Source organism: Mauremys reevesii, linkage group 4, assembly GCF_016161935.1.
Source record: "Mauremys reevesii isolate NIE-2019 linkage group 4, ASM1616193v1, whole genome shotgun sequence".
NCBI lineage: Eukaryota > Metazoa > Chordata > Testudines > Geoemydidae > Mauremys > Mauremys reevesii.
Window position 1 is genome coordinate 8,201,218 of NC_052626.1, and position 24,805 is coordinate 8,226,022.

At 52.0% G+C, this 24,805-nt stretch overlaps 1 protein-coding gene across 1 annotated transcript; it reads left to right on the forward strand.

Moving 5' to 3' along the window:
- The first annotated feature begins 11,650 nt into the window (after positions 1–11,650).
- Positions 11,651–24,512, forward strand: PTGER2 (prostaglandin E receptor 2). The gene is made up of 2 exons (XM_039533510.1): positions 11,651–12,577; positions 22,839–24,512. The coding sequence occupies exons 1-2, from the start codon at positions 11,744–11,746 to the stop codon at positions 23,082–23,084; spliced, it is 1,080 nt and encodes a 359-aa protein (XP_039389444.1). The 5' UTR covers positions 11,651–11,743; the 3' UTR covers positions 23,085–24,512.
- The last annotated feature ends 293 nt before the right edge of the window (positions 24,513–24,805 follow it).

Here is a 24,805-nt window from a genome sequence, read left to right on the forward strand (position 1 = left end):
GGGTGCAGTCCTTCCTGCTACAAGATGCACTAAAAATGTAACATTAAAGACAGGACCAGCTCCAAGTTTTTTGCCGCCCCAAGCAAAAAAAATTTCCCGAGACCCCCTGGCCCTGCCCCAACTCTGCCCCTTCCCTGCCCCATTCCAACCCCTTCCCCAAATCCCTGGCCCCGCCTCCTCCCCTGGGTGCGCCACATTTCCCCTCCTACCCCTCCCTCCCAGGCAAGCCTGGGAGGGAGGGGGGAGAAGCGGAGTGGCGGCGTGCTCGGGGGAGGAGGCGGAGGTGAGCTGGGGTGGGAGCAGTTCCTCTGCCCCCCCAGGGTTACTTCCTGCAGCCCCCCCACGCCGCAGCTCACCTCCGCTCAGGGACGGCTCCCAGCTTTTTGCACCCCAAGCTGGAGTGCCGCCCCTTGGAAAGTGCCCCCCAAGCACATGCTTGGAGCGCTGGTGCCTAGTGCCCTGATTAAAGAGGACTCCAAAGAGACAGATTTTTAAGACCACTGTCCCGATGGCCTCCAGGGCCGCCCCGGGGGCCACTGCTCTGGCCGCACCCGGGACGGCTGCTGCTCGGGTGCCCCCCAGAGCCAGCAGTAGCCGGTGCAGCTGGCCCCGGAGCCACTCCAGCAGCAGCTGTGGAAAAGCCACGGAATCTGCGACCTCCATGACAGAATCGCAGCCTTAGTTATCAGCCATAAAACTCCAGTCTAGCTTGAATCCTGGGGCTTAGCGTTTCAGGCCAGAGCACATTGTTACTACCCCAACCTTGGGAAAAATCAGTGTGGCAATTATTAAATGGCACAGATGGTCAATGATGAACTAGGCGCCCGTGCTTAGGATGAAAACCTGGCGGGTGCTGGCTGGTGGAACAGCCACCAAGACCACACAGTTCTTGAGGGCAGCAAATCCTTAATCATAGTGTAAGGCCTGCCTGGGTGTTTTGATTTCAAAAGCAAAACCAAAATTAAGCCACTCAGAAATGGAAATAAGGGTCCACAAAAGGGTTTTCCCCAGTGTAACTAAAATGGTTTCAATTCACATCTTGGTTAAACTGATGCAAGTTTCCTGTGTAGACAACTGGAAGTGGCACAATGCTTTGGAATCTTCTCTTCTTTTAAAAGAACATGTGGTATTTGTTAGAGAGACAAGACAGCCGGAGGTAAACAAGGAACTGGCAGGAGGGAAAGAAATACTAAATAAGAAATGAACAAATCCTGCCAGCTGGTATTTTCAAGCCCAGGCAGAAACCAACAACTTTCCCATTACTGGAGAAATGGCGACTATCAACTGAAAATGGCGTGGGTATTTAGAGCTACGTTAGCTTCCAGGAAAATAATCTTCACTACATGCCAAGAAAACAACAAAACCAAACCAAGCAAACAAGAAACCACACAGCCTGCTGTGATAGCGATCGAGGATTTAAATATTAGAGAGCAGTAAGGGGGGGGCGTTGACAATCACAGAATAACCCCTCTGCAAAATGCATTTTTAACAGGTCTGCAGCGTGCTGTCTTTATTGAAGACTCTTTATCGTTCAGTTGTCCAGACATATTGGGCCAGATTCTGACCTCAGCGCTGCTTTGGCCTGGACACAACTAAGGGAAGAATTTGGTCTCTTGCTAGTAATATACACACAGTCCAGCAAAACCCATAAACCAATGGGACTATTCCCGTGCTTAAATGTATGCACTTGCTTAAGTGCTTTGCTGAATCAGGACCATAATTATAAGGGTTGCAGTGTTGGTAAAGTGGACAGAGATATTGGTTATATACACTTAAAATAGATCATTATATAATTGGGGTGAGGGGTAAATCAGAGTTTTATGCTTGTTGAAGACAACCGACCACCTGTTTGTTTTTATCGATACCATTGATGATGAAAAGCGCTACATACTATGCACCGACCTTCAGCTAAAAAGCTCAGTGCTGAAATAAACGAATTCACCCCATTATATGAAAATAAATCTCTGGCACATTTACATCACATTCGTCCATCTTGCTCAAGGCAGCCTCCCGGGAGCTCACCTGCGGAGAAGCACGGCTCACCATGCGCGTGAGCGGCGAGCTATTTGGAACTGAGGTTATTGACTAAGATGACCTCCTTGGTGACGACCGGCGCTCAAGCCCAGTGACGCTAGCTGAGTCAGCGTCCGATCACAAGCCAGTGTTCCTAGCGTCGTCTCATTTGTGACTTATCTCTGTGTAAGCACACAGGGCAGGAGAGGGGTGTCTCCTAGGGTGACCAGACAGCAAGTGTGAAAAATCAGGACGGGGGGTGGAAGGTAATAGGCACCTATATAAGACAAAGCCCCAAATATAGGGACTGTCCCTATAAAATCAGGACATCTGGTCACTCTCGTGTATCCCCAGCCCCCTGCGTGGCCTGTCCAGACAGGAGTCTGGGCACAAATTAAATACCAGGCTCTATGAGCTGCTGGGGATCAGAGAGGAGTGGGGATCACACACCACCTTGGCTTCACCTCCCTAATTTGCCGGCCAGCGCGAGGTGAGGGAGGGGTGGCACCAGTCAGGGGCTGCAGCCAGGGCAGAAACTGCAAACCAGGCTGCTCGGGCGGCATCACCCAGAGCTTTGAGCAACGGGGCCATCTAGTCTTAAATCAGTAACATCCACACAAAGGGCCCGATTCTGTTCCTGTGCCGGTGTAAAGTGGGAGTGACCGCACTGAGGTCAGTGGATTTCCCCCGGGGTAAACCCACAGGAAGTGCCAGCAGGATCAGAGTCAGAATATCAAGCCCCGTCCCATTTTAGCAGCATAACGGTCACAAGCAGTGAGCCCCCTATGGGAGAGCCGTGGGTGGGGCTGGGGCTTGCCAGCTGCAGCTGGGTCTGGTTTAGCAGGGTGGTTGGAGCTTGGGGGTGGCTGGGTGTTGTGGCCTGGAGTCTGTGCTAGACCCCTCACCCCGTCTCCCCACTAGCCTCTGCTTGCTGCTACCTCCTCCTCTGCGTGGCTCCTTCTCCCCGGGGCCCAGCAGGGAGAGCAGCAAGTGCCGGGAAGGCAGAGAGGCCGGCTAGTTGCCGGCAAACCAGGTGCCACAGCGGTACCTGCTGGACGGAAGGAAATGCCCACTGCCAGCCTGCAGTATGAGAGTCCACCCTGGACGGGGGCAAGTGTGGGAGGGGACAGGTGTCACCCAAGGGGCTGAGCACTTGGCAGTCCTGGCCGCAGCACCCCTCTCCCAGGGAAGCCCACAGGAGGGAGCCCTGGGGGAGGAAAGTGCCAAGAGGATCGCCCCATCCCCAACACTGGAGTTTCCCCTCAATCATTCCCCCCCACAGCAACAGGAGATGCCCTCAAGCCCTGCAGCTCCGGGGTGTCAGATCAGTGCTGTCAATGCAAAGCATCCAGAAATCATGAGTTGGGACCCAAAAATCATGAGATTTGTTAAAAAATCATGAGATTTTAAAGTAATCAGTGGTGGGCTCTTGGTTTCTGAACCTCCAGGCTGCACTCAGGTCACGTTTTCAAGCTCTTGTCCACTCCCCTCAGACTGGATACTTACTTTGGAAAAAAAAAAAAAGAAGCTGAGATTCTCACCTCATCCCATGACTGCAGGAGCTGGGGCTTTAAGAAAAAGCACCAAATACCGCGAGACTCATGAAAAAAATCTCAAGCATTGGCAACAGGGCAGTGAGCACCCACGCCACCCATGCAGAGGCCCTGTTTACTCCTGCCTGAAAATTGCAGTTTGTCCACACCAGAGCCATAACAAGGAATTTTTGCACCCGAGGCAAGGGCCGGCTCCAGGCTCTTCGGCGGCAGGTCCTTCTCTCCGAGATGGACTCAGGGACCTGCCGCCAAATTGCCACCGAAGAATGAATGAAGCAGCAGCGGCAATTCAGCGGTGGGTCCCTGAGTCCCTGTCAGAGGGAAGGACCTGCCGCCGAATTGCCGCCCAAGAAGCGGCGGTGATAGAGCTGCCGCCGAAGTGCCACCGATTGCGGTAGAGCTGCGCCCTTCCGCTTTGCGCGCCCGAGGCAAGTGCCTCACTTGCCTCGCCCTTGTTACGGCACTGGTCCACACTAAGATTTGCATAGGTCCAATGACACAGACAGTTGTGACGGGGGCAAATCCCCACTTGGGAGGGAGCCTGGTTAATTTCATGCTGATTTACGTGACTTTATGCAAATCGCACAAAGATGGAGCATGAAGCTGAGTCTCCCTCCGCCAGCCCCCTCCTTCCCACGTGTGGAAGCCTGGACCAGTGGACAGAGCTCCACTGGGTCTGAACTGGGGGAAGGGTAGAGAATGGGGGTGCAGAGTTGGCTGGTCGCCTCTCTTCAGCACAGGAGTGGGTTAACCCACACCGTGATTTTAAATGTTCAAACAAAATTTCAACTATCATGGAACCTCGGCGAGACACGTGAACATTACACTAGGAACACGGGTACCATGCTCTTAAACCTCAACTTGTCCCAGTCCCGGAGTTCGCCCCATATCTTGTTTCCCGTGTAAAGCTTTTGTAAAAGTGAATGTTTACGGACAAGGCAAAGCACACAACACCGTTTTAATATTTTGCTGTGATGCATTTGTCCAAGTGCAGCTAGGTGATGTCTCACTTGGACAGTAAATAAGGGTTTGTCAACACAAATTGGTAGTGTAGACATGGCCTAAGACTGGCTGCGAAAAGGCCTTGTGAAGGTATAAGGGACACTCTTCCTCTGGCAGCAGGAAATGGAGGGCGGCGGGGGGGACAGCAATACCCTCCAGAAGGCTGAGCGGCCAGTGGCTGAGCACCAGAAGCCTGCTACTAGAGCGACTGTTTTACTAAGGCTCTGAGTTAAAAGCCAGGCCATTTGGGAATGATGAACTAACTGGTGCAAGGGACAGACCTGGGGAAGGGACTACGCCACCTGCACAGCCTTTGAGGGAAGAGTCTGCGAGGTTTTGTTAGGAAGACTTGAAATAAAAAAAACCAACTAACCCTGCTGGGAAACTGCTTGCCTGGATTCTGTGAGAGCGCTCCAGGTAGAATTACCCCAGGGAGTCAGCTGGCTCAGCAAGAGCAATACCTGGTCCGGTAGGAGGAGGGCGCTGTAAGATAGGCCTCAGTCCTTTACAGCGGTGGTTTTCCACCTGTGGTCCGCAGACTGTGTCTGATTTCGAAAGGGGTCTGCACATCCATTCTACATTTTTGTAGGGGTCTGAAAATGAAAAAAGGTGGAAAACCACTGCTTTATGGGACTGTTAAGGCAGGTCAGAACATTGCAACACAAGAGTCCAGTGAAAGTCCCTCACCCAGTCCAGGAAATGGGGGAATGCAAAGCTGAAGGGGATAGCCTGGAGGAACAAGGATCAGCCCTACAGTTTTTGTTGATATCTGGGCAGTCTTAAGTATGTAGAATCATAGAATCTCAGGGTTGGAAGGGACCTCAGGAGGTATCTAGTCCAACCCCCTGCTCAAAGCAGGACCAACACCAACTAAATCAACCCAGCCAGGGCTTTGTCAAGCCTGACCTTAAAAACCTCTAAGGCAGGAGATTCCACCACCTCCCTAGGTAACCCATTCCAGTGCTTCACCACTCTCCGAGTGAAAAAGTTTTTCCTAATATCCAACCTAAACCTCCCTCACTGCAACTTGAGGTCATTGCTGCTTGTTCTGTCATCTGCCACCATAGGCGCCTACTTCTTCTGGCACCAGTGGGTGCTCGACTCCCCCTACCCCCGCCCCGACTCCACCCCAACCCCGCCCCCTCCAACCCTTTCCCCAAAGTCCATGCCCCAACTCCGACTCCTTCCCCAAATCCCCATCCCAGCCCCGCCTCTTCCCCACCTCCTTCCCTGAGTGTGCCGTGGTCCCGCTCCTCCTCCCCTCTGTCCTACAGCTTGTTACGCCATGAAACAGCTGTTTTGCAGCGGCAAGCGCTGGGAGGAGACGCGGGGACGCAGCATGCTCAGGGGATGAGGCAGAGGCAGAGGTGACCTGGGGCTGAGGCCGGGACAGGGAGCTGCTGGCGGATGCAGAGCACCCACCAATTTTTTCCTGTGGGTGCTCCAGCCGAGCTCCATCCTCTTTGGAACCCCCATTCAGGTAGTTGAAGACTGCTATCAAATCCCCCCTCACTCTTCTCTTCTGCAGACTAAATAAGCCCCGTTCCCTCAGCTTCTCCTCGTAAGTCATGTGCCCCAGACCCCTAATCATTTTTGTTGCCCTCTGCTGGATTCTCTCAAATTTGTCCACATCCCTTCTGTAGTGGGGGGACCAAAACTGGACACAATACTCCAAGTGTGGCCTCACCAGTGCTGAATAGAGGGGAATTGTCACTTCCCTCGATCTGCTGGCAATGCTCCTACTAATACAGCCCAATATGCCATTGGCCTTCTTGGCAACGAGGGCACACTGCTGACTCATATCCAGCTTCTCGTCCACTGTAACCCCCAAGTCGTTTTCTGCAGAACTGATGCTTAGCCAGTTGGTCCCTAGCCTGTAACAGTGCATGGGATTCTTCTGTCCTAATTGCAGGACTCTGCACTTGTCCTTGTTGAACCTCATCAGATTTCTTTTGGCCCAATTCTCCAATTTATCAAGGTCACTCTGGACCCTATCCCTACCCTCCAGCGTTTCTACCTCTCCCCCCAGCTTAGTGTCATCTGCAAACTTGTTGAGGGTGCAATTCATCCCATCATCCAAATCATTAATGAAGATGTTGAACAAAATCAGCCCCAGGACTGACCCCTGGGACACTCCGCTTGATAACAGCTGCCAACTAGACATTGAGCCATTGATCACTACCCATTGAGCCCGACAATCTAGCCAGCTTTCAATCCACCTTATAGTCCATTTATCCAATCCATACTTCTTTAACTTGCTGGCAAGAATCCTGTGGGAGACTGTATCAAAAGCTTTGCTAAAGTCAAGATACATCACATCCACTGCTTTCCCCATATCCACAGAGCCAGTTATCTCATCATAGAAGGCAGTCAGGTTGGTCAGGCATGACTTGCCCTTGGTGAATCCATGTTGACTGTTCCTGATCACCTTCCTCTCCTCCAAGTGCTTCAACATGGATTCCTTGAGGACCTGCTCCATGATTTTGCCAGAGAATGAAGTGAGGCTGACCGATCTTTAGTTCCCCGGGTTCTCTTTCTTCCCTTTTTAAAATATGGGCACTATATTTGCCTTTTTCCAAACATCCGGGACCTCCCCCTTTTGCCATGAATTTTCAAAGACAATGGCCAATGGCTCTGCAATCACATCAGCCAACTCCCTCAGCACCCTCGGATGCATTAGATCCAGCCCCATGGCCTTGTGCATGTCCAGCTTTTCTAAATAGTCCTTGACCTGTTCTTTCACCACTGAGGGCTGCTCACCTCCTCCCCATACAGTGCTGCCCAGTGCAGCAGTCTGGGAGCTGACCTTGTCTATGAAGATCGAGGCAAAAAAATTCATTGAGTACTTCAGCTTTTTCTACATCACCTGTCACTAGATTCCCTCCCCCATTCAGTAAGGGGCCCACACTTTCCCTGACCACCTTCTTGTTGCTAACATACCTGTAGAAACCCTTCTTGTTACCCTTCCCATCCCTTGCTAGCTGCAACGCCGATTGTGCTTTGGCCTTCCTCGAGCAACATTTTTATACTCCTCCCTAGCCATCTGTCCAAATTTCCACTTCTTGTAAGCTTCTTTTTTGAGTTTAAGCTCACCGAAGATTTCACTGTTAAGCCAAGCTGGTCGCCTGCCATATTTGCTATTCTTTCTGCACATTGGGTTTGTTCCGGCACCCTCAATAAGACTTCTTTAAAATACAGCCACCTCTCCGGGACTCCTTTTCCCCTCATATTAGCCTCCCAGGGGATCCTGCCCATCAGTTCCAAGGGAGTCAAAGTCTGCTTTTCTGAAGTCCAGCGTCCGTATTCTGCTGCTTTCTTCCTTTTGTCAGGATGCTGAACTCAACCCTCTCATGGTCACTGCTGCTCAGGTTGCCACCCACTTCTCTTTCCCCTACCAATTCTTGCCTGTTTGTGAGCAGCAGGTCAAGAGGAGAACAGCCCCTAGTTGGTTCCTCCAGCACTCGCACAAGGAAGTTGTCCCCAACACTATCCAAAAACCTCCTGGGTTGTCTGTGCATTGCTGTATTGCTTTCCCAGCAGATGCCAGGGTGACTGACGCCCCCCATTAGAACCAGGGCCTGTGATCTGGAAACTTCAGTTAATTGTCCGAAGAAAGCCTTGTCTACCTCATCCTTCTGGTCCGGCAGTCTATAGCACACACCCACCACGTTGCTCTCACCTCTAAACTTAACCCAACATTAAACAACAATAATGGGCATTTGGCTATTGAGTGTATACTAGGATCTGTGAAATGCACAGGAATAGCGGACACTGCCTCAAACGTAATTATTAGACCAGACATGCTAACAATGCTAGGGAATAGGGGATCTAAAATTGAACCTCCTAATTGGTCTCCAATGAAGGCAGTTACTGGGGAACATGTGTAACCCACATGCTTACTTTGCAGAAGTTAGCGGTGTAAATAAGTGAAGGAACAGTGGAGAGGACACACAGTTCTTGGTTTTGTTTTGGGGTACTCTGCCCCTGCAGACTTGCCAGAGCTGGGAGGTGATTTCCATTGTGGGCAAGCAGCCTGGCAGGACACATCCAGGGTCACTTTCTGAGAGTGGAACCAGTGGGAACTCAAGAGAAGGGGGAGGAGTTTATAAAAAGGAGGGGTGGGAGTCAGACAGAAGAATTTAGCAGTGGAATAGTGCATTGACCAGAATGGTCTGCTGAAAGCATTGGGTTCCAGGGACTTTGCCAGCTCATTGGATTTAAACTGAAGGCTCCCACACCCCACCGGAGAAGGTGAGGACTAGAACTGCTGCAGGCTGTGTATGCTGCACACTGTCATTGCAAAGACTCAAGAGGTGTTTCACAGAATCATAGAACTGGAAGGGACCTTGAGAGGTCTAGTCCACTCCCCTGCACTCAAGGCAGGACTAAGTATTATCCCTGCCAGGTGTTTGTCCAACCTGTTCTTAAAAACCCCCAATGATGGAGATTCCACCACCTCCCTAGGCAATTTATCCCAGTGCTTAACCACCCTGACAGTTAGCTGCCCCTCCCTGACCTGGCTTGATTGTTATGTATTTATTTACTTAGGCCAGGGCTGTTACCCCTAACAACTCCAGCTCCGCCCCTGGACAAACACTTAAGCACTGGAGCAGTTCCCAGGATCAGGACTGGGGGTATGTCGGAAAGGTGGCATCCCATCGCCTTCTTTCCATTGGGTGCACCACACAGAGCTCTGAGACTCCCAAAAATTGAGCTCCAATATATTAATCTTTGAATATCTTCACATGCCATGGCATTCTCGGCCCCGGGATAATTGTCTGATCTGGGACGATCCCCCAGACCTAAGGCTTTTCACCTTCTTGACCCAAGAGGCGGTTGCTAGGTTGATGGAAGAATTCTTCTGACGAGCTAGTGCTGTCTGCACTGGGGGTTAGACTCTCCAGGGTGTGAAATCCACACTCCTGAGAGACAAAACTATGCCGATGTAAGTCCCCAGTGTGGACCAGCCCTTTTGCAGCGTATCCCTCTCTTCATCGGAGTGATTCTTGATTTACTCCAGTGTCAAGTGAGATCAGAATCGGGCTGTTTCTCCCTTTGAACTGCCCATTGACATGCTGTGCCAAGCAGTAGAAGCACTCATGTCTAGTCTACACTAGGAAATTAGGTCGGTTTAACTAGGTCGCAAGGAGTGTGAAAAATCCACCTGCTTGAGCGCCGCAGTGACACCGACCTAACCCCTGCTGTGGGCAGCACTAGGAATTCTCCCACTGAGGAGGTGGATTACCTACACCCATGCTACAGCTGTGCCGCTGCAGGGTTTCAAGTGTAGACAAGCTCCTGGTACTTTTTCTATGCCGTTTGCTGAATGCTTGTTGAAGAGCCATCAGTACGAAGAAGTAACCACATACTATTTGTCTTCTGAGAGCCCATGTAGCAGAGCGTTAAGATTTGTACTAGGGACTATAAATGGCCTGGGGTTTATATGTGGATCTCAGCTAGTAAATCTCCGAGGGAGTTTTAAACAAATATCCCTCTGGGACCTGAAGAGTTCCGAAGTGGTCCGGTTTTTTTTAACAAGTCCCAATGGGAGTTGCCAGATGAGTTGATAGTGTGTTAGGTAAGCAGGGAGACAGGCTTCCAGCTGCTTGAGGAAAGTGGTGTCGATGACCTGCAGGTACCAAACATTCAATACTTGAAATTCAAGGGCTGCCCATTCCTTATTCAGCATTCCAGAGCATAGGCTGAAAAACACACCCATGACGGGTCCTACCCCCCCCCCCCCGCCCCCCAAGAAGGTAACAGTGTGAATAGTCTCACAATCACGTGACCTGATCCAGCTCTCTCTTCCTCCCCTGTAAATCAGAAACCACTCCATGGAAGTCAAAGGAATGACTGGGGTCAGGGAGATCAAAACCAGGCTGCAAGGATGCTTAGCTGTGTGAAACAGCACATGTGCAGATCAATGAAACCGTCAATCCCCAGTGAAAACCAGGGCTCCAGTTCTGATGTACTTATACTGGTGTAACTGCGCTGACCTCAGTGAAGTGACCCCTGAAAGCAGGTGAGCCACAGCTGGGATGAGTAGCCCTTTGCTCACTGGGAAGGGAACCCAGGTAGCTTCAGCAACCGGGAGCGCTGGACTGGTATTGAATGGCTCATGGGCGGGTGTAGATGGGAGCAGACCCCTTTCAGGGGATGCGAATGGGGCTTGGAAAGAAAAGCCTGTCTCAGACACCAAGACAAGCCTGTTCTCAGGGCGTTTCCCCATGAGTCCTGCGTGTCAGCCTAGTGTCTGCTGCATGTGCATTTGTGTGTCAGTGCTTCTGTCTGCCTGTCAGTCCACAGTCTGTTGTCCTGGGGGGCGTACGGGGGTGGGGGGTTGCCCTGGGGGTTTGTTCCCTCTCTCATTCTCTCCCTCTGCCCTTTCCAGGCCACTTAGAGAAGAGCCCTGAAGAAACCCCGGTGCATCCCCAGGGCTTGGACGTGAGGGTCACAACTGTCCTGTGGGGACTCCCCGTCGGGAGTGTGGCTGGCTAGCGGCTTGGGATGCAGCAAGGTGGTGAGCCTCCCCTCGGGCTGGGGCGCCGCGTGGAGCCAGGCTGCTGGGCAAGGGGCAGTCCGGCGAGCCAGAGGCTGCGGGTGGGAGGTTGGGGATCCCTTCCCGGCGCGCACCTCAGAGACCCAGCCAGGGAGGGAGCCAGGGCCGCACTCCAGTGCCGCTGGGGAAGGGGCAGGGGCGCAGGGAGCTCCGGCTGTTTGGGAGGAAGGACGCAGCCTCTCCCCGCGCGCAGTGACTGATCTCCACCCGCTGCCCAGAGGTGCTGGGAAGGGAGGAGCGCGCAGGGGGCGGTGGCGGGGCTCCCCGGCTGGGGCAGGGAGGTGCGCAAGGGAGGCGGGGGGGTTCCAGCTGCTGGGAGGGAGGAGCGCGCAGGGGGCGGTGGCGGGGCTCCCCGGATGGGGCAGGGAGGTGTGCAAGGGGGGGCCCCGGGGCTCCAGCTGTTGGGAGGGAGGACGGAGCCTCTCCCCGCACTGCCCCGGCCGGAGGGGGAGGGACCCTGAGCGGCGGGCAGCTGCGCCAGGGGAGGCGGGTCCGAGCTCCAGCTGTTGGCGAGGGAGGAGCTGCGGGCGCCTCTGGCTGCGCGCCGGGGGAGCCCGGTGCGCCTCTGCCTGGTGCTGCGCTCACGTCCCAGTGCCGGGCAGCGGGCGGGCGGAACATGAGCGGGGACGGCTCTGCCCAGCGCTGCGACCACCAGCAGCCGCTGCCGGCGGAGGAGAGCCCGGCCATCAGCGCCGTCATGTTCTCGGCCGGGCTGCTGGGCAACCTGACGGCGCTGGCGCTGCTGGCCCGGCACCGGCTGGGACGGCGCGGCCGGCCGCTCTCCCTCTTCCACGTGCTGGTGACCGTCCTGGTGCTCACCGACCTGCTGGGCACCTGCCTGGTCAGCCCCGTGGTGCTGGCCTCCTACGGCCGCAACCGCACGCTGCTGGCGCTGGCCGAGGGCGGGCGGCTCTGCCTCTACTTCGCCTTCGCCATGAGCTTCTTCGGCCTGGCCACCATGCTGGTGCTGTTCGCCATGGCGCTGGAGCGCTGCCTGGCCCTGGGCCGGCCCTACCTCTACGAGCGCTTCCTCCGCCGCCGCTCGGCGCTGCCGCTGGCCCTGCCGGCCCTCTACGCCCTGGCCGCCGCCTTCTGCGCCCTGCCGCTGCTGGGCTTCGGCCGCTACGTGCAGTACTGCCCGGGCACCTGGTGCTTCATCCAGATGCGCCTAGGGCGCGCCGCGCAGGAGGCCCCCGGCGCCTGGGAGGACGCCTACTCGCTGCTCTACGCCACGCTGCTGCTGCTGCTCATCCTGGCCGTGCTGCTCTGCAACCTGAGCGTCATCCGCAACCTGGTGGGCATGCACCGCCGCGGGCAGACCTCCCGCCGCCTGGCCTCGCTGGAGCAGCCCGCCGGGCGCCGCAGGCTCTCCATGTCCGAGGAGGTGGATCACCTCATCCTGCTGGCCATCATGACCATCACCTTCATCGTCTGCTCCCTGCCCTTCACGGTGAGCGAGGGCAGGGGCCGGGGCCCCTGGATAACTCCTGCCCTGGGGGGACTCCTGCACCTGGGGCCTTCTCCCCTGGCCGCCTCGCTAGCCCTGCCCTGGGGGCGTCCCGCACCTGGGGCCTTCTCCCCCGGCCGCCTCGCTAGCCCTGCCCTGGGGGCGTCCCCCACCTGGGGCCTCCTCCCCCGGCCCCCTCGCTAGCCCTGCCCTGGGGGCGTCCCCCACCTGGGGCCTTCTCCCCCGGCCCCCTCGCTAGCCCTGCCCTGGGGGCGTCCCCGACCTGGGGCCTTCTCCCCCGGCCGCCTCGCTAGCCCTGCCCTGGGGGCGTCCCCGACCTGGGGCCTTCTCCCCCGGCCCCCTCGCTAGCCCTGCCCTGGGGGCCTCCCCCACCTGGGGCCTTCTCCCCCGGCCCCCTCGCTAGCCCTGCCCTGGGGGCCTCCCACACCTGGGGCCGTCTCCCCCCGGCCCCCTCGCTAGCCCTGCCCTGGGGGGACTCCTGCACCTGGGGCCTTCTCCCCCGGCCCCCTCGCTAGCCCCTGCCCTGGGGGGACTCCTGCACCTGGGGCCTTCTCCCCCGGCCCCCTCGCTAGCCCCTGCCCTGGGGGCCTCCTGCACCTGGGGTCTTCTCCCCCGGCCCCCCTCGCTAGCCCCTGCCATGGGGGCCTCCTGCACCTGGGGCCTTCTCCCCCGGCCCCCTCGCTAGCCCTGCCCTGGGGGGCCTCCTGCACTTGGGGCCTTCTCCCCCGGCCCCCTCGCTAGCCCTTCCCTGGGGGCGTCCCCGACTTGGGGCCTTCTACCCCAGCCCCCTCGCTAGCCCCTGCCATGGGGGGCCTCCTGCACTTGGGGCCGTCTCCCCTGGCTCCCTCGCTAGCCCCTGCCTTGGGGGCCTCCAGCACCTGGGGCCGTCTCCCCCGGCCCCCTCGCTAGCCCTGCCCTGGGGGCCTCCCGCACCTGGGGTCTTCTCCCCAGCCCCCCTTGCTAGCCCCTGCCATGGGGGCCTCCCGCACCTGGGGCCTTCTCCCCCCGACCCCCTTGCTAATCCCTCCCCTTGGGGGCCTCCTGCACCTGTCCCTTTTCTTCTCTGCCTGTGGCACATACTAGCCTGGTCTCCTGTGGGCTGTTTGGGTTGTTGGGTTTAGTGTGCTGGTGCTAAGGGTCTGTGAGACACAGGAGGTCAGACTAGATCCATGTTTCTTAGTGACCGGCCCATGGACCGGCCCCGGTCCCTGAGATCAAAAAGGTTGAGAAATACTGGATTAGAAACACTGATCTGGGGTTGGAGGGTTGTCCTTTCTGGATTTAAATTCTGACTCTCCAACAAAATTATTTTTAGTCCCTAAATTAAAAAGAAACCCCTAGAGATGAGGGTGCCAGGCAGCCCCACTGAGTTGCAGGATTAAGGCACAGTAACTCCTCACTTAACGTTCCTGAAAAATGCGACTTTAAGTGAAACGATGTTAAGCGAATCCAATTTCCCCATAAGAATTAATGTAAATGAGGGGGTTAGGTTCCTGGGAAATGTTTTTCACCAGACAAAAGATTATATATATATATTGTGGCAGAGCTCTGACCTTGCTCCTGTGGGTCCTGCGCTTCTAGGCGGTTTATGCTGCCTCAGTGGGTCACTGTGACCCTCCACGTAGCCCTTCTCTCTCTAGGGCCAGGGTTACAGTCTACTGAGCCCTTTTCATCATAGGCCAGCAAGGAGGTTGGTGAGAGAACTCCCACAGTCTCTGTTCAGCCTCCTGTCCTGACAGGGACCTGACTTCCCCTTCCAGGAGCTGTTCCTGTAGTGGTGGGTTGGGGGGAACCCGGGCCCACCCTCTACTCCAGGTTCCAGCCCAGGGACCCTAATGGTAGCAGCTGTTGGCAGCCAACCTTTCACTGCCAGAGTTGCTACATTTCCCTGGGCCACTTCCCCACAGCTCTCCTGCTTCTCCCTTCTTCACCCTTACCTTAGGGCTCCTTTAACAATGGTTTTAGGGTATCTTCAGTAACCAGCCCTTCAGCCGCACTTCCTCTCCTCTGGCTCCCTGGCTGTCCCCTGCCTGACTGGAGTGAGCCCTTTTTATAGTATCAGCAGGGCCTTAATTAGAGTCAGGTGGTCACATTAGCTTAATGGCCTCACCTGACTCTTTGCAGGTTAATTAGAGTCAGGTGTTCCCATTAGCCTGGAGCAGCCCCTGCTCTGGTCAGTCAGGGAACAGAAAACTGTTAATCCAGTGGCCAGTATATCTGCCTTCTGCTATACCCAACTGGCCTGGGTCTATCACAATATATATATATATAATACACACACACAGGGTCTAAGTTTTAAACAATTTAAGACTGGTACACAGTGATGATGATTGTGAAGCTTGGCTGAGGTGGAGGAATCAGAGGGTGGGATATTTCCCTTTCTGCTAAATAATGAATGAGCAATTGGCTGAGCCCTCAACGGTTAACTCTCTCTCTACAAGAGGCAGCAGGAATGGAGGGAGAGATGCGCATTTCCCTTAAGTACACTGCCTTGTTAATTAGATCAGCTTGCTGATAGGCAGCTGTTGCAAGCTCCCTCTGTCCTGAGTCCTGGTCTGTCCCCCCTTCTCTATGGAAGATGGGGTAAGCAGGGTGCAGGAGCAGGAGGTCACCCTGACATTAGCCCCCCTCTTCCTTCCCTCCTCCCTGCACAGCAAGCAGGAGTCTCGGGGAGCAGCTCCAAGGCAGAGGGCAGGAGCAGCACATGGCAGTGGGGGGAGGGACACAGCTGAACTGCAGGCAGCTGCTGCACAGGGAACTTAGGGGAGCTGATGGGGGGCTGCCAGTCCACCCTGGTTCCAAGCCCCCACCAGCTAGCTGCAAGGGGCTGCTCTTCCTGCAAGCAGTGGACAAAGCAGGCGGCTGCCAAACGATGTTAGAAGGGAGCATTACGCAACTTTAAATGAGCATGTGAGGAGTTACTGCACTAGACTAGACTGAAGCACAAAGATCCTTGCTCTGTTCCTGGCTCTGCCCCAGCTTCCCTGACCAAATCTCTTTGGCTACATCTATGCTGCAGTAAAAGACCCGTGGCTCAGGGCTCTGGGACTCTACACTTGTTGTGTAGTCATTTGGGGTCACCCTGGAGCCCACGCTCTGAAACCCCAAGAGGGGAAAGGGTCTCAGAGCCTGGGCTTCAGCTCCGCTAGCCCAAGTCAGCTGATCCGGACTTTGAGATGATGCCGTGGGTTTTTCATCACAGTATTGGCTCTGTGCTTCTGTTTCCTCATCTGTTAAATGGGGAAAGCACTTCTCTAGCTCTCCGGGGACTCGTGAGGATAAATCCACTTTCTGGGAGCTGAGAGATGGTGGTGACAGGGCTCAAGATGCTTTCGCACTAGCGTGGCAGATGCTTGACCGAGGTTGCATGGATCAAGTGTAGGCCTGCGTCGCTGAGGTTACATGCCTGTGCCACTGGCACTGAGCTGTGCCGTTTTGAGGGGGGTAGCAAGGTTGAAGGGGTTGGTGCCGTTGCAAGGAAGGAGTCGAGGTGACGTAGATCAGTGCACTTGCATGTGTCATAGTGAGGGTCACAAATCAGCAGGGCTCCATGACTGTAATTGACGTAACACAGGTCAGTTAAATTGCCAATGTGGAACCGCGGTTGCGTAGATAAATGCAGTTAGGTGAGTGTAGGGATGCCCAAAATCACTGGGGTTGGGTGCACATGGGTTGCTGCGGTGTCAGTGAGCGTGCAGGCATCCGTGCGGTTGAACAAGTTCAAACAAGGATGTAGTCTTGCCCACTGAGCCAAGTTTTCAACTGTGAGGGGAAAGGGTGCCTCAGCAAATACAGACAGACAACAGCCACTGCGCACGCAAACACCCTCACCTGTACACAAATATTAATTTCTATGTGAAAAAGCTGGCTTGCGTGGTGTCCCTGGAGCTGAAGATTGTGTCCATAAACAAAGATATGAGATAGGAGAATATGCTCAACACACTTACAATTCATAAGAACTTTGAGCATATACATTACTTTTGACCTGAAAGCATGAAAATGCTTGATAAAGGTATGTATTTTCCATAGTCGACAGGTAGGGAAACCAAGGCACACTGAGATTAAGTGTTTTGGAGAATGGCAGGTTTGGAAATATAACCCTAGTTTTCTGCCTCCCAAGTTCTAACTGCTACAATGCTGCCTCTCAAAAATATAACCCACGTGACACAAGTAAAGAACTATAACCAATAGTCTGACTTTCTCTTGTCGTTCAAATTAAATAGGACCCCTTAGGAGCTGCCATGTCACTCAACCCTTTACAAGTCGACAATATTCAGATAGTTTGATTCTTCCCACTTTCGAGGGAGCAGATGGTTTGGGTGATTTTTTTCCTTCTGTTTCTCAATTCTTTTTTCCCTGGGAAAAGCAAAACCTGCCCAGACTGGGAATACGGCCAAAGCTAATTTTACATTGACATTAGATTGAGAGCGTTAGATTGACATTATCTTTCATTAGCACTTGGAGAGCTGAAAGGCCCAATGGACAAATTAACCACTGGACATGCTGCACCATTATTTTTGCATTTCAAGAGCGTGATAAAGGAAATGTAATAACATCTAGCAGCCTGTTGTGTTTCCTGTGGTCTTGGACTTGCAGTCATCAGAGCTGCTCCACCACCAATTGATGGGCCTTAAATTTGTTTAGGGGCTTTAGCTCTGCTCCTAATGGTACTTTCCCCCATCTGGCTGAGTCATGTGCAGACATGAGATGTAACTGCTGGTGTGCTTGCGACAGGAATTGTTGGAAGTGTGTATACATTTGCAATGGGTCTGTTTTGGAAAGGAAGGTTTTTGCAGGCTGGTGAGCAGCATAAAGTGATCAGCTAGTTAAAAGTGCTCGATGGTAGAAGTGTAGTTTCTACCAGCCTAGCATTTGTACATAGGATCATTTCATTCGATCAGATATCTAGAAATCCCACTGACTGCCGCAAAGGAGAAATTCAAAATTGGTGTATTATCAGGTGAACAAGCATCATGAGTATGGAGAAGGGGGACACTGGAACTTTCACCTCAGGACACCATGTCCAGGTGCAAGTACCTAGTTCCTATGGCTTTGAGACCAGGAGATTGTCTTTCTGGTCTCCTCTTTCCGTAGAAGAACATAGATATTGCCATAGAACAACAGACCAACTAGCTGTAGCCGCAGGTAGCAGAACAGGTCAGTGGCCAGTGGTGAATCCTTCACAGGAAAGCATATAAACCCTTATAAATGCACCCAGTTGTACAGTAGCATACTTTCTTCCTGACCCTACCTCTTTCTGCCCTGAAGCATGAGGACTGAAAGTCCTAAGTTTATGCAGGTAATGTAATTGTAGATACTCCTCGTATTCCTTGCCATGCCTAATCTTTTTTTAATTAGACACATGTGGATGATGGTTGAATTTAGTGCCCATGAAGGTGATATACCAATAGCTCCAGCTATAATGCCTACCCTGCATAAGCAGTTGTAGGGCAAACTTTCCCAAAAACTAACCAAGTCCTGTGTCATGACATGAGTTCTCAGAACATCTGGTGCATTTAGTGACTAGAATGAGATGATTCAATTCACTTTCAGCTGCAGCATGTACAGGATTTGAACCCAGGTTGCTAGAAGTGAATGGCTAATGCATTAATTGTCTGTCTCAAACTCTTCAGCTCCCTTTTTAACACACAGCTTTAGAAGTTAGATACATCCGGTCTTGCTAAACAGCTCTGGGTTCATGGGGACCAGGACCTGAGACAGAGCAACTGGTGTCACATGAGTAAAATTTGCTGCATCATCTTCCCAGGAAGGATTGTCAGTTCTTCCATAAAGTAGCAAAGAAGCATATTTAAGGAAGTAACTGATTTTGGCAGCCAGACATAGATTCATACAGTGGGTCAGAAACACGCTCATTGATTGCACCTACACACGCTGGTGAAGAGCACTATAGGCAACCTGCCATTAGACTGGATACAGTAATAAATGAGCCCTTAAGCATCTATGGACTTCATTGCATTTTTGGATAAATGAAGTATCCCTTGATACGCTCAGCTCAGGGCTAGCTGTGAAGCTCAGTGATGGATTCATTTTTGTGGTTTCACATGCCCACATCTGGCAGGGGGGAGGGGGAGTGGAAGGGATGTTTTGAACGGGACTAGTCATACTTGTCACAGCTTCTTTAAATACCAAAGCCCGCTGATTGCTTCCTTAGGCATGTGAGGAGGAAAATAGGCTCCCTGAGGCATCTTAAATTGCAGTTGTCTAAAGCTGGTACTGAAAAATCTTCTGGGACTTTGAGGGCAAGCCGAGCCTCTTCCTCAGGCCTTACTTTGGCATCCTCTCCTCATTTTTCTTTTAGCAACTTGACAGTTTTGCGGGGAGTAAAATGTAGGAATGTTCCATTTTGGCCTAAATTCTTGCCACTGGGTTGTCATGATAATGTAGCCCGCTGGCAAATTTAGCACTGCTGGGAGGGATTAGACCGGGGTGGGCAAACTTTTTGGCCTGAGGGCCACATTGAGGTTCCAAGACTGTATGGAGGGCCAGGTAGGAAGGGCTGTGCCTCCCCAAACAGCCTGGCCCCTGCCCCCTATCTTCCCCCTCCCACTTCCTGCCCCCTGACTGGCCCCCTCAGACCCTTTGACCCATCCAACCCCCCCGGCTCCTTGTCCCCTGACCGCCCCGACCCCTATCCACACCCCCACCCTGTGACAGGCCCCATGGGACTCCCACACTTATCCAACCCCCACTGTTCCCCGTCCCCTGACTGCCCCCCGCCCAGAACCTCCACCCCATTCTCCCGCTCCCTGTCCCCTGACTGCCCCCGGGACCCTCTGCCCCTTATCCACCTCCCCGTCCCCTTACCATGCCGCTCAGAGCAGCATGTCCGGCAGTCGTGCTGCCCGGCCAGAGCCAGCCATGCCGCCGCGCTGCCTGGCAGGAGCTCACAGCCCTCTGCCCAGAGCACTGGTGGTACGGTGAGCTGAGGCTGCGGGGCAGGGGGGACAGCATGGGAGGGGCAGGGGGCTGGCTGGCCTCCCTGGCCGGGAGCTCAAGGGCTGGGGGACGGTCCTGCGGGCCGTAGTTTGCCCACCTCTGGATTAGACATTGCTGTTGTGAAACAGACGGGCAGCCTCTCTCCTAGAGCGTGTAATCCCACCTTTAACATCACATTGTTCATGTTGTTGTTTGTAACACTGCACCTAGTGTAACCTGTCGCCCAAGAAATATGCATTTAAAACCCCTAAATTGAAACATGACTGAACTGTCCAAACTCCCCTTAACCCGAGCTGAAATCTCCTGCTGATGGACCTAAAGCCAAAAGACATTAAGCCCATCAAAATGGAGACATGCAAAGATGAAGGTCTGAAGTTATGTCTTTAAATAACCCTTTTGTTATTTGCCATACGTATCAGATCTACAGAAAAAGAAGCCGTGAGCTCTCGGGTATAGGCCTGTGTGTCGGGACAGCCGGGCTTCTGTGGCCAGCTGCGTTGCTGAGTCATTCTGTGACCCAGAGCAAATTTCACCCTCTCTCTGTACAGCTGCGGAGGCAAGGCACAATCAGGAGAACAGCCACCGAGCTTTGTAAAACGCTTCGAAACCTTGGGGTGAAAGCGATACCTAGTTGCAAAGTTTCATTACTAAAACAAGGACTTTTGCAGATGGGACTCTGCATGTGCCATGTACAATGGTAATGGTGCCTAAAAACAGGGCGGGGTGTTCATGCCCTCTTCATTTAATTTCCTGTTTGGGCGGATGTGACGGGTTGGATCACACACACCCCCCCCCCCCCCCGGGAGCTGCCACCTGATGTGCCAAGACTACCTCTGCTCCTGTTTTCCCTGCCAGCTCAGGACTCCAGCACTCTGTGTTGGAGCAGACGAGAGTGTCTGGCTCAGCAAGACAGGGTGCTGGAGTCCTGAGCTGGCAGGGAACAACCTGTCACAGCGGAGTTAGTCTGAAGAGGGATTTATTGAAGTGTATGTGAGTCCTTTCCATATAAATACATAGTGATGGGGAAACAGGCTTCTCTTTAGACTTTTTTCTCCATATGGAAGTTGTGCGACAGAGCAGGTTGCCACAGCTGATCGGTCCACCCTGCCGTTTGGATCCCTGCAGCTACCACACATGTGCAAAGTGTCTGCGTGCTCAAGCATTTTCCAAATAAAGGCTCGGGATCGGTCCTAGGTCCGGTTCCATTCAGTATCTTCATCAGTGATTTAGATAATGGCAGGGAGAGGACACTTACAAAGTCTGCAGATGATACCCAGCTGGGAGGGGTTGCAAGTGCTTTGGAAGATAGGATTAAAATTCAAAATGATCTGGACAAACTGGAGAAATGGTCTGAAGTAAATAGGATGAAATTCAATAAGGACAAATGCAAAGTGCTCCCTTTAGGAAGGAACAATCAGTTGCACACATACAAAAAGGGAAATGACTGCCTAGGAAGGAGCACTGCAGAAAGTGATCTGGGGTCATAGTGGACCATAAGCTAAATATGAGTCAGCTGTGTAACGCTGCTTTTCTCTTTAACAAATATCATTCTGGGAAGTATTAGCAGGAGTGTTGTAAGCAAGACATGAGAAGTCATTCTTCTGCTCTACTCCACACTGATAAGGCTTCAAGGGGACTATTTTGAGCAGTTTTGGGTGCCACATTTCAGGAAAGATGTGGACAAACTGGAGAAAGTCCGGAAAAGAGCAACAAAAATGATTAAATGTCTAGAAAACATGACCTCTGAGGGAAGATTGAAAAAATTGGGTTTGTTTAGTTTGGAGAAAAGACTAAGGAAGAAGGTGATAACCATTTTCAAGTACATAAAAGGTTTGTTACAAGGAGGAGGTAGAAGAATTGCCTCATTAACCTTTGAGGATAGGACAAGAAGCAATGGGCTTAAATTGCACCACAGGCGGTTTAGGTTGGACATTAGGAAAAACTTCCTAGCTGTCAGGGTGGTTCAGCACTGGAACAAATTGCCCAGGGAGGTTGTGGAATCTCCATCATTGGAGGTTTTTAAGAGCAGATAGACAAACACCTGTCAGGGATGGTCTAGATAATACTTAGTCCTGCCTTGAGTGCAGGGGACTGGACTAGATGATCTCTTGAGGTCCCTTCCCGTCCTCCAATTCTATGATTTATCCTTCCTCTCACTACCTGGGGGATAGAAAATGTGTAGGACTATAAAAAAGCCCTAAATCCAATGGTTCTTGTATAACGGGAACATTGATAGAGCTAAACAAGAACAGAATTTTCCATTTCTCAGGAAATTCTTTGAGTTAACCCCCCCCCCCCCCCCCCCCGCATTCTGGAACAAAACTAAAAAAGTTAATTCCCCACAAAAAGAAATTAGGAAAAAATTACTTTCTGGTCGGAACATTTTGTTCCGATTTTGATATTTAAAAAAAGTAGTTTTAAAACAAAATCCAAACATTCTGTTCTGCAAACGTTGAAGTGGAATGCTTCATCACTGTCAAAAAGCTTCCCCACCCTCCACCCCAATTAAATAGATGTGTTTCCGCGAAGTTTCACTTAATAAATCTGCATTTTGCAATGGAAAAATGTGTCGGAAAGTTCCTGATCAGCTCTGTATATTGTATAATGGAGAGAAGCTTGCATTGTGTGAGGCTGCTAATACTCTGCCTGTCCTGTGGATAAAAAGAGAATGTCAGTCTTTAGAGCTAGTCAGGAATTTTTTAATTTATTTTTTAAATGAAAAAAAATCAATTTCTTGAATCCTAAACTGTTAATGAAACAGGGTGGAGTTTGACAAATTTCCTAACTTGAAAAAAGTGTTGAGGAGAAAAAAAAAAGGTTTTGAAATTGTCAGTGTTGTTTTGACATATTCTACCAAAAAAATTGTAGTTTTCCAGTTCAAAATGACTTTTCCTTTTGAAATTTAAACTAATTAGACTGAAAAAGGGTAAAAACATTGAAATGACAAATCTTTGAAATCAACTTTTTGATTTACCCGAAATGAAAAAAAAAATTGGTTTCTCAGTTCACAAATATTTTCAAGATTTTGACTTTTCATCCCAAATCAAGACATGGAAAAAAATTTGAATTCTTGAAAATATTCACGAGGCACAAAAACAGTCTCCCACCCAGTGCTAGTCTTTAGGTCCACCAGCTTGGTATCTCGTTAGAACGAAATTCACTTAAAACAGTCAAAACAAAACATCTGTTGTGAATATAGAAGTTCCTTTGAAGTGGTGTCTTATACTTGTACATCAAAAATATTCCTATGATCAGTCTTGCATTTTATTTTCCTTTTGTTTTACAGATTCGTGCCTATATGAACAAGTTTATGCAAAACGAAGACTATAAGAAGGACCTTCTAGCGCTGAGGTTCTTAGCAATTAATCCAATTATTGACCCGTGGGTGTTTGTCATCCTTAGACCTTCGGTTCTGAGGGTAATCCGTTCTGTACTGTGCTGTCGGATATCCCTAAAGACCCAAGCGAACATGCAGACGACTCCTGCTGCAGAGTCAAAATCTAATAAGCAGATTGACCTTTGCGGGCAGTAGTCCCAGCAGCTTTCAGTGGAAACATCTGGAAGATCATGCTGAAATGACTCCTCAGAGTAATGAACAAACTTAGACGTATAAACACGATGGGAAGCTGTGCTTTTTCGGTTAATAAACAAATAGATTTACTGTCCAATGGATTGAGCTGCAGTCTGGCTGACAAGACACGGCAGGATTTGTCAAAAAGCACAAGGGGAGTCCATTTAAAGTGAGTATTTTCTATTTATGGGACGGCATCCTCAAGGTTAATCAATAACTGGATTTCTGTTGCCACTAGACAGGCACTTTCACGTTGAACTAAAGACTCTAGTGCGTTTGAAACGCTAAGAAGCTAGTGGCTATTTACTGTAAGTCTCGGAGACAAACGTTTTCTCTGACACTGCCTTGTGGTACAGTTTGGTGGGGAGACACAGAAGAGTTAATCATATAGCTTTGGCTTATTGGTTTGTTGCGAAACCCACCGAGTCCTTATCAGCTTAATGGAGGCTTAACTAGCCATTTATCTAACTACTGAAACTGAAGGCTTTAGACCCACCCCGTGTATTTCTGTCTCGGAGATATCTGCATTGCCATGTGCCCTCGTATAACTACAGCCCTGCCCTGGGGTGCAGGGGAGGGCAGGACGGCTAAAGCAAGCGCCGCTTCTTGTCCAAGCGCCCTACAGCTAGGGGGAGAAAAGCCAGCTGGGATCCCGTCTTGGGGCCAGAGCTGTTAGGAGGGGCAGAAGCAGGGTCACAGCTCTCTGCTCCAGAATCCTGATTTCTCGAGCATGGGGGGGGTCATGCTTAATGGTGGGCAAATGTCCGGTGTTGGAGCACTCAGCCCCTCCCCCCCACCTCCTCAACAACCTCTTGGATCAAAGGGCTTTGCTTTGGGCTGCAACCAGATGCCCATCCTCCACCTGTTTGGGCTGGTAGGATAAGGAGCCGAACGTGCATCTAAGCATGCGGCCGGTGCATCCGCTGGGGTGCGGCCTGCTGCCCGTCAGTGCTGGGAGAGGTGGCTGCTTGTGCAGAAGGAAGGAGGCGTCCCATGCCTTCTCTCTAGGGGTTTTCAAGGGGCCCCAACACCTTTGTATTGAAGTGCCTCTTCCCATGCAAGCCTGATACAGCCCTGTGCACGACAGGTCTTTGCAGCCCCTGCTCATAGGCATTTACCATAGAAGGACGGGGAAGAAATACCATGCAAGACACTCATGTAATCATCACATCTCATGCTAGGTAAAGCTGTGAGAATGACGACGGGAAGGCTTAAATATCAGGGGGAAATATTTCACAAGATAGAGACCTTCTAATAGACTGGCTGCTCCAGAGTGGCTGTCCTCACTGTTTCAGAGTGGTAGCCGTGTTAGTCTGTATCAGCAAAAAGAACGAGGCGTCCTTGTGGCACCTTAGAGCGGAAGATCACCGATGGGTTGTAGTTTTCTCAGGAAGGCAGTAGTGTCTCGAAGATAGCTGGGAGTGCTGGTAGCGTAGGGCCTGAGGAGAGAATCTACATAGTCAGACAATCCTGCTGTCAGGGTGCCAATGCCTGAGATGGTGGGGTGTCCAGGATTTCCAGGTGTATGGATCTTGGGTAGCAGATAGAATACCCCTGCTCGGGGCTCTAGGGGTGTGTCTGTGCAGATTTGTTCCTGTGCTTTTTCAGGGACTTTCTTGAGCAGATGGTGCAGTTTGTTACTCACACCTTCTTGTCAACTGTTTGAAATGGGCCATCCTGAT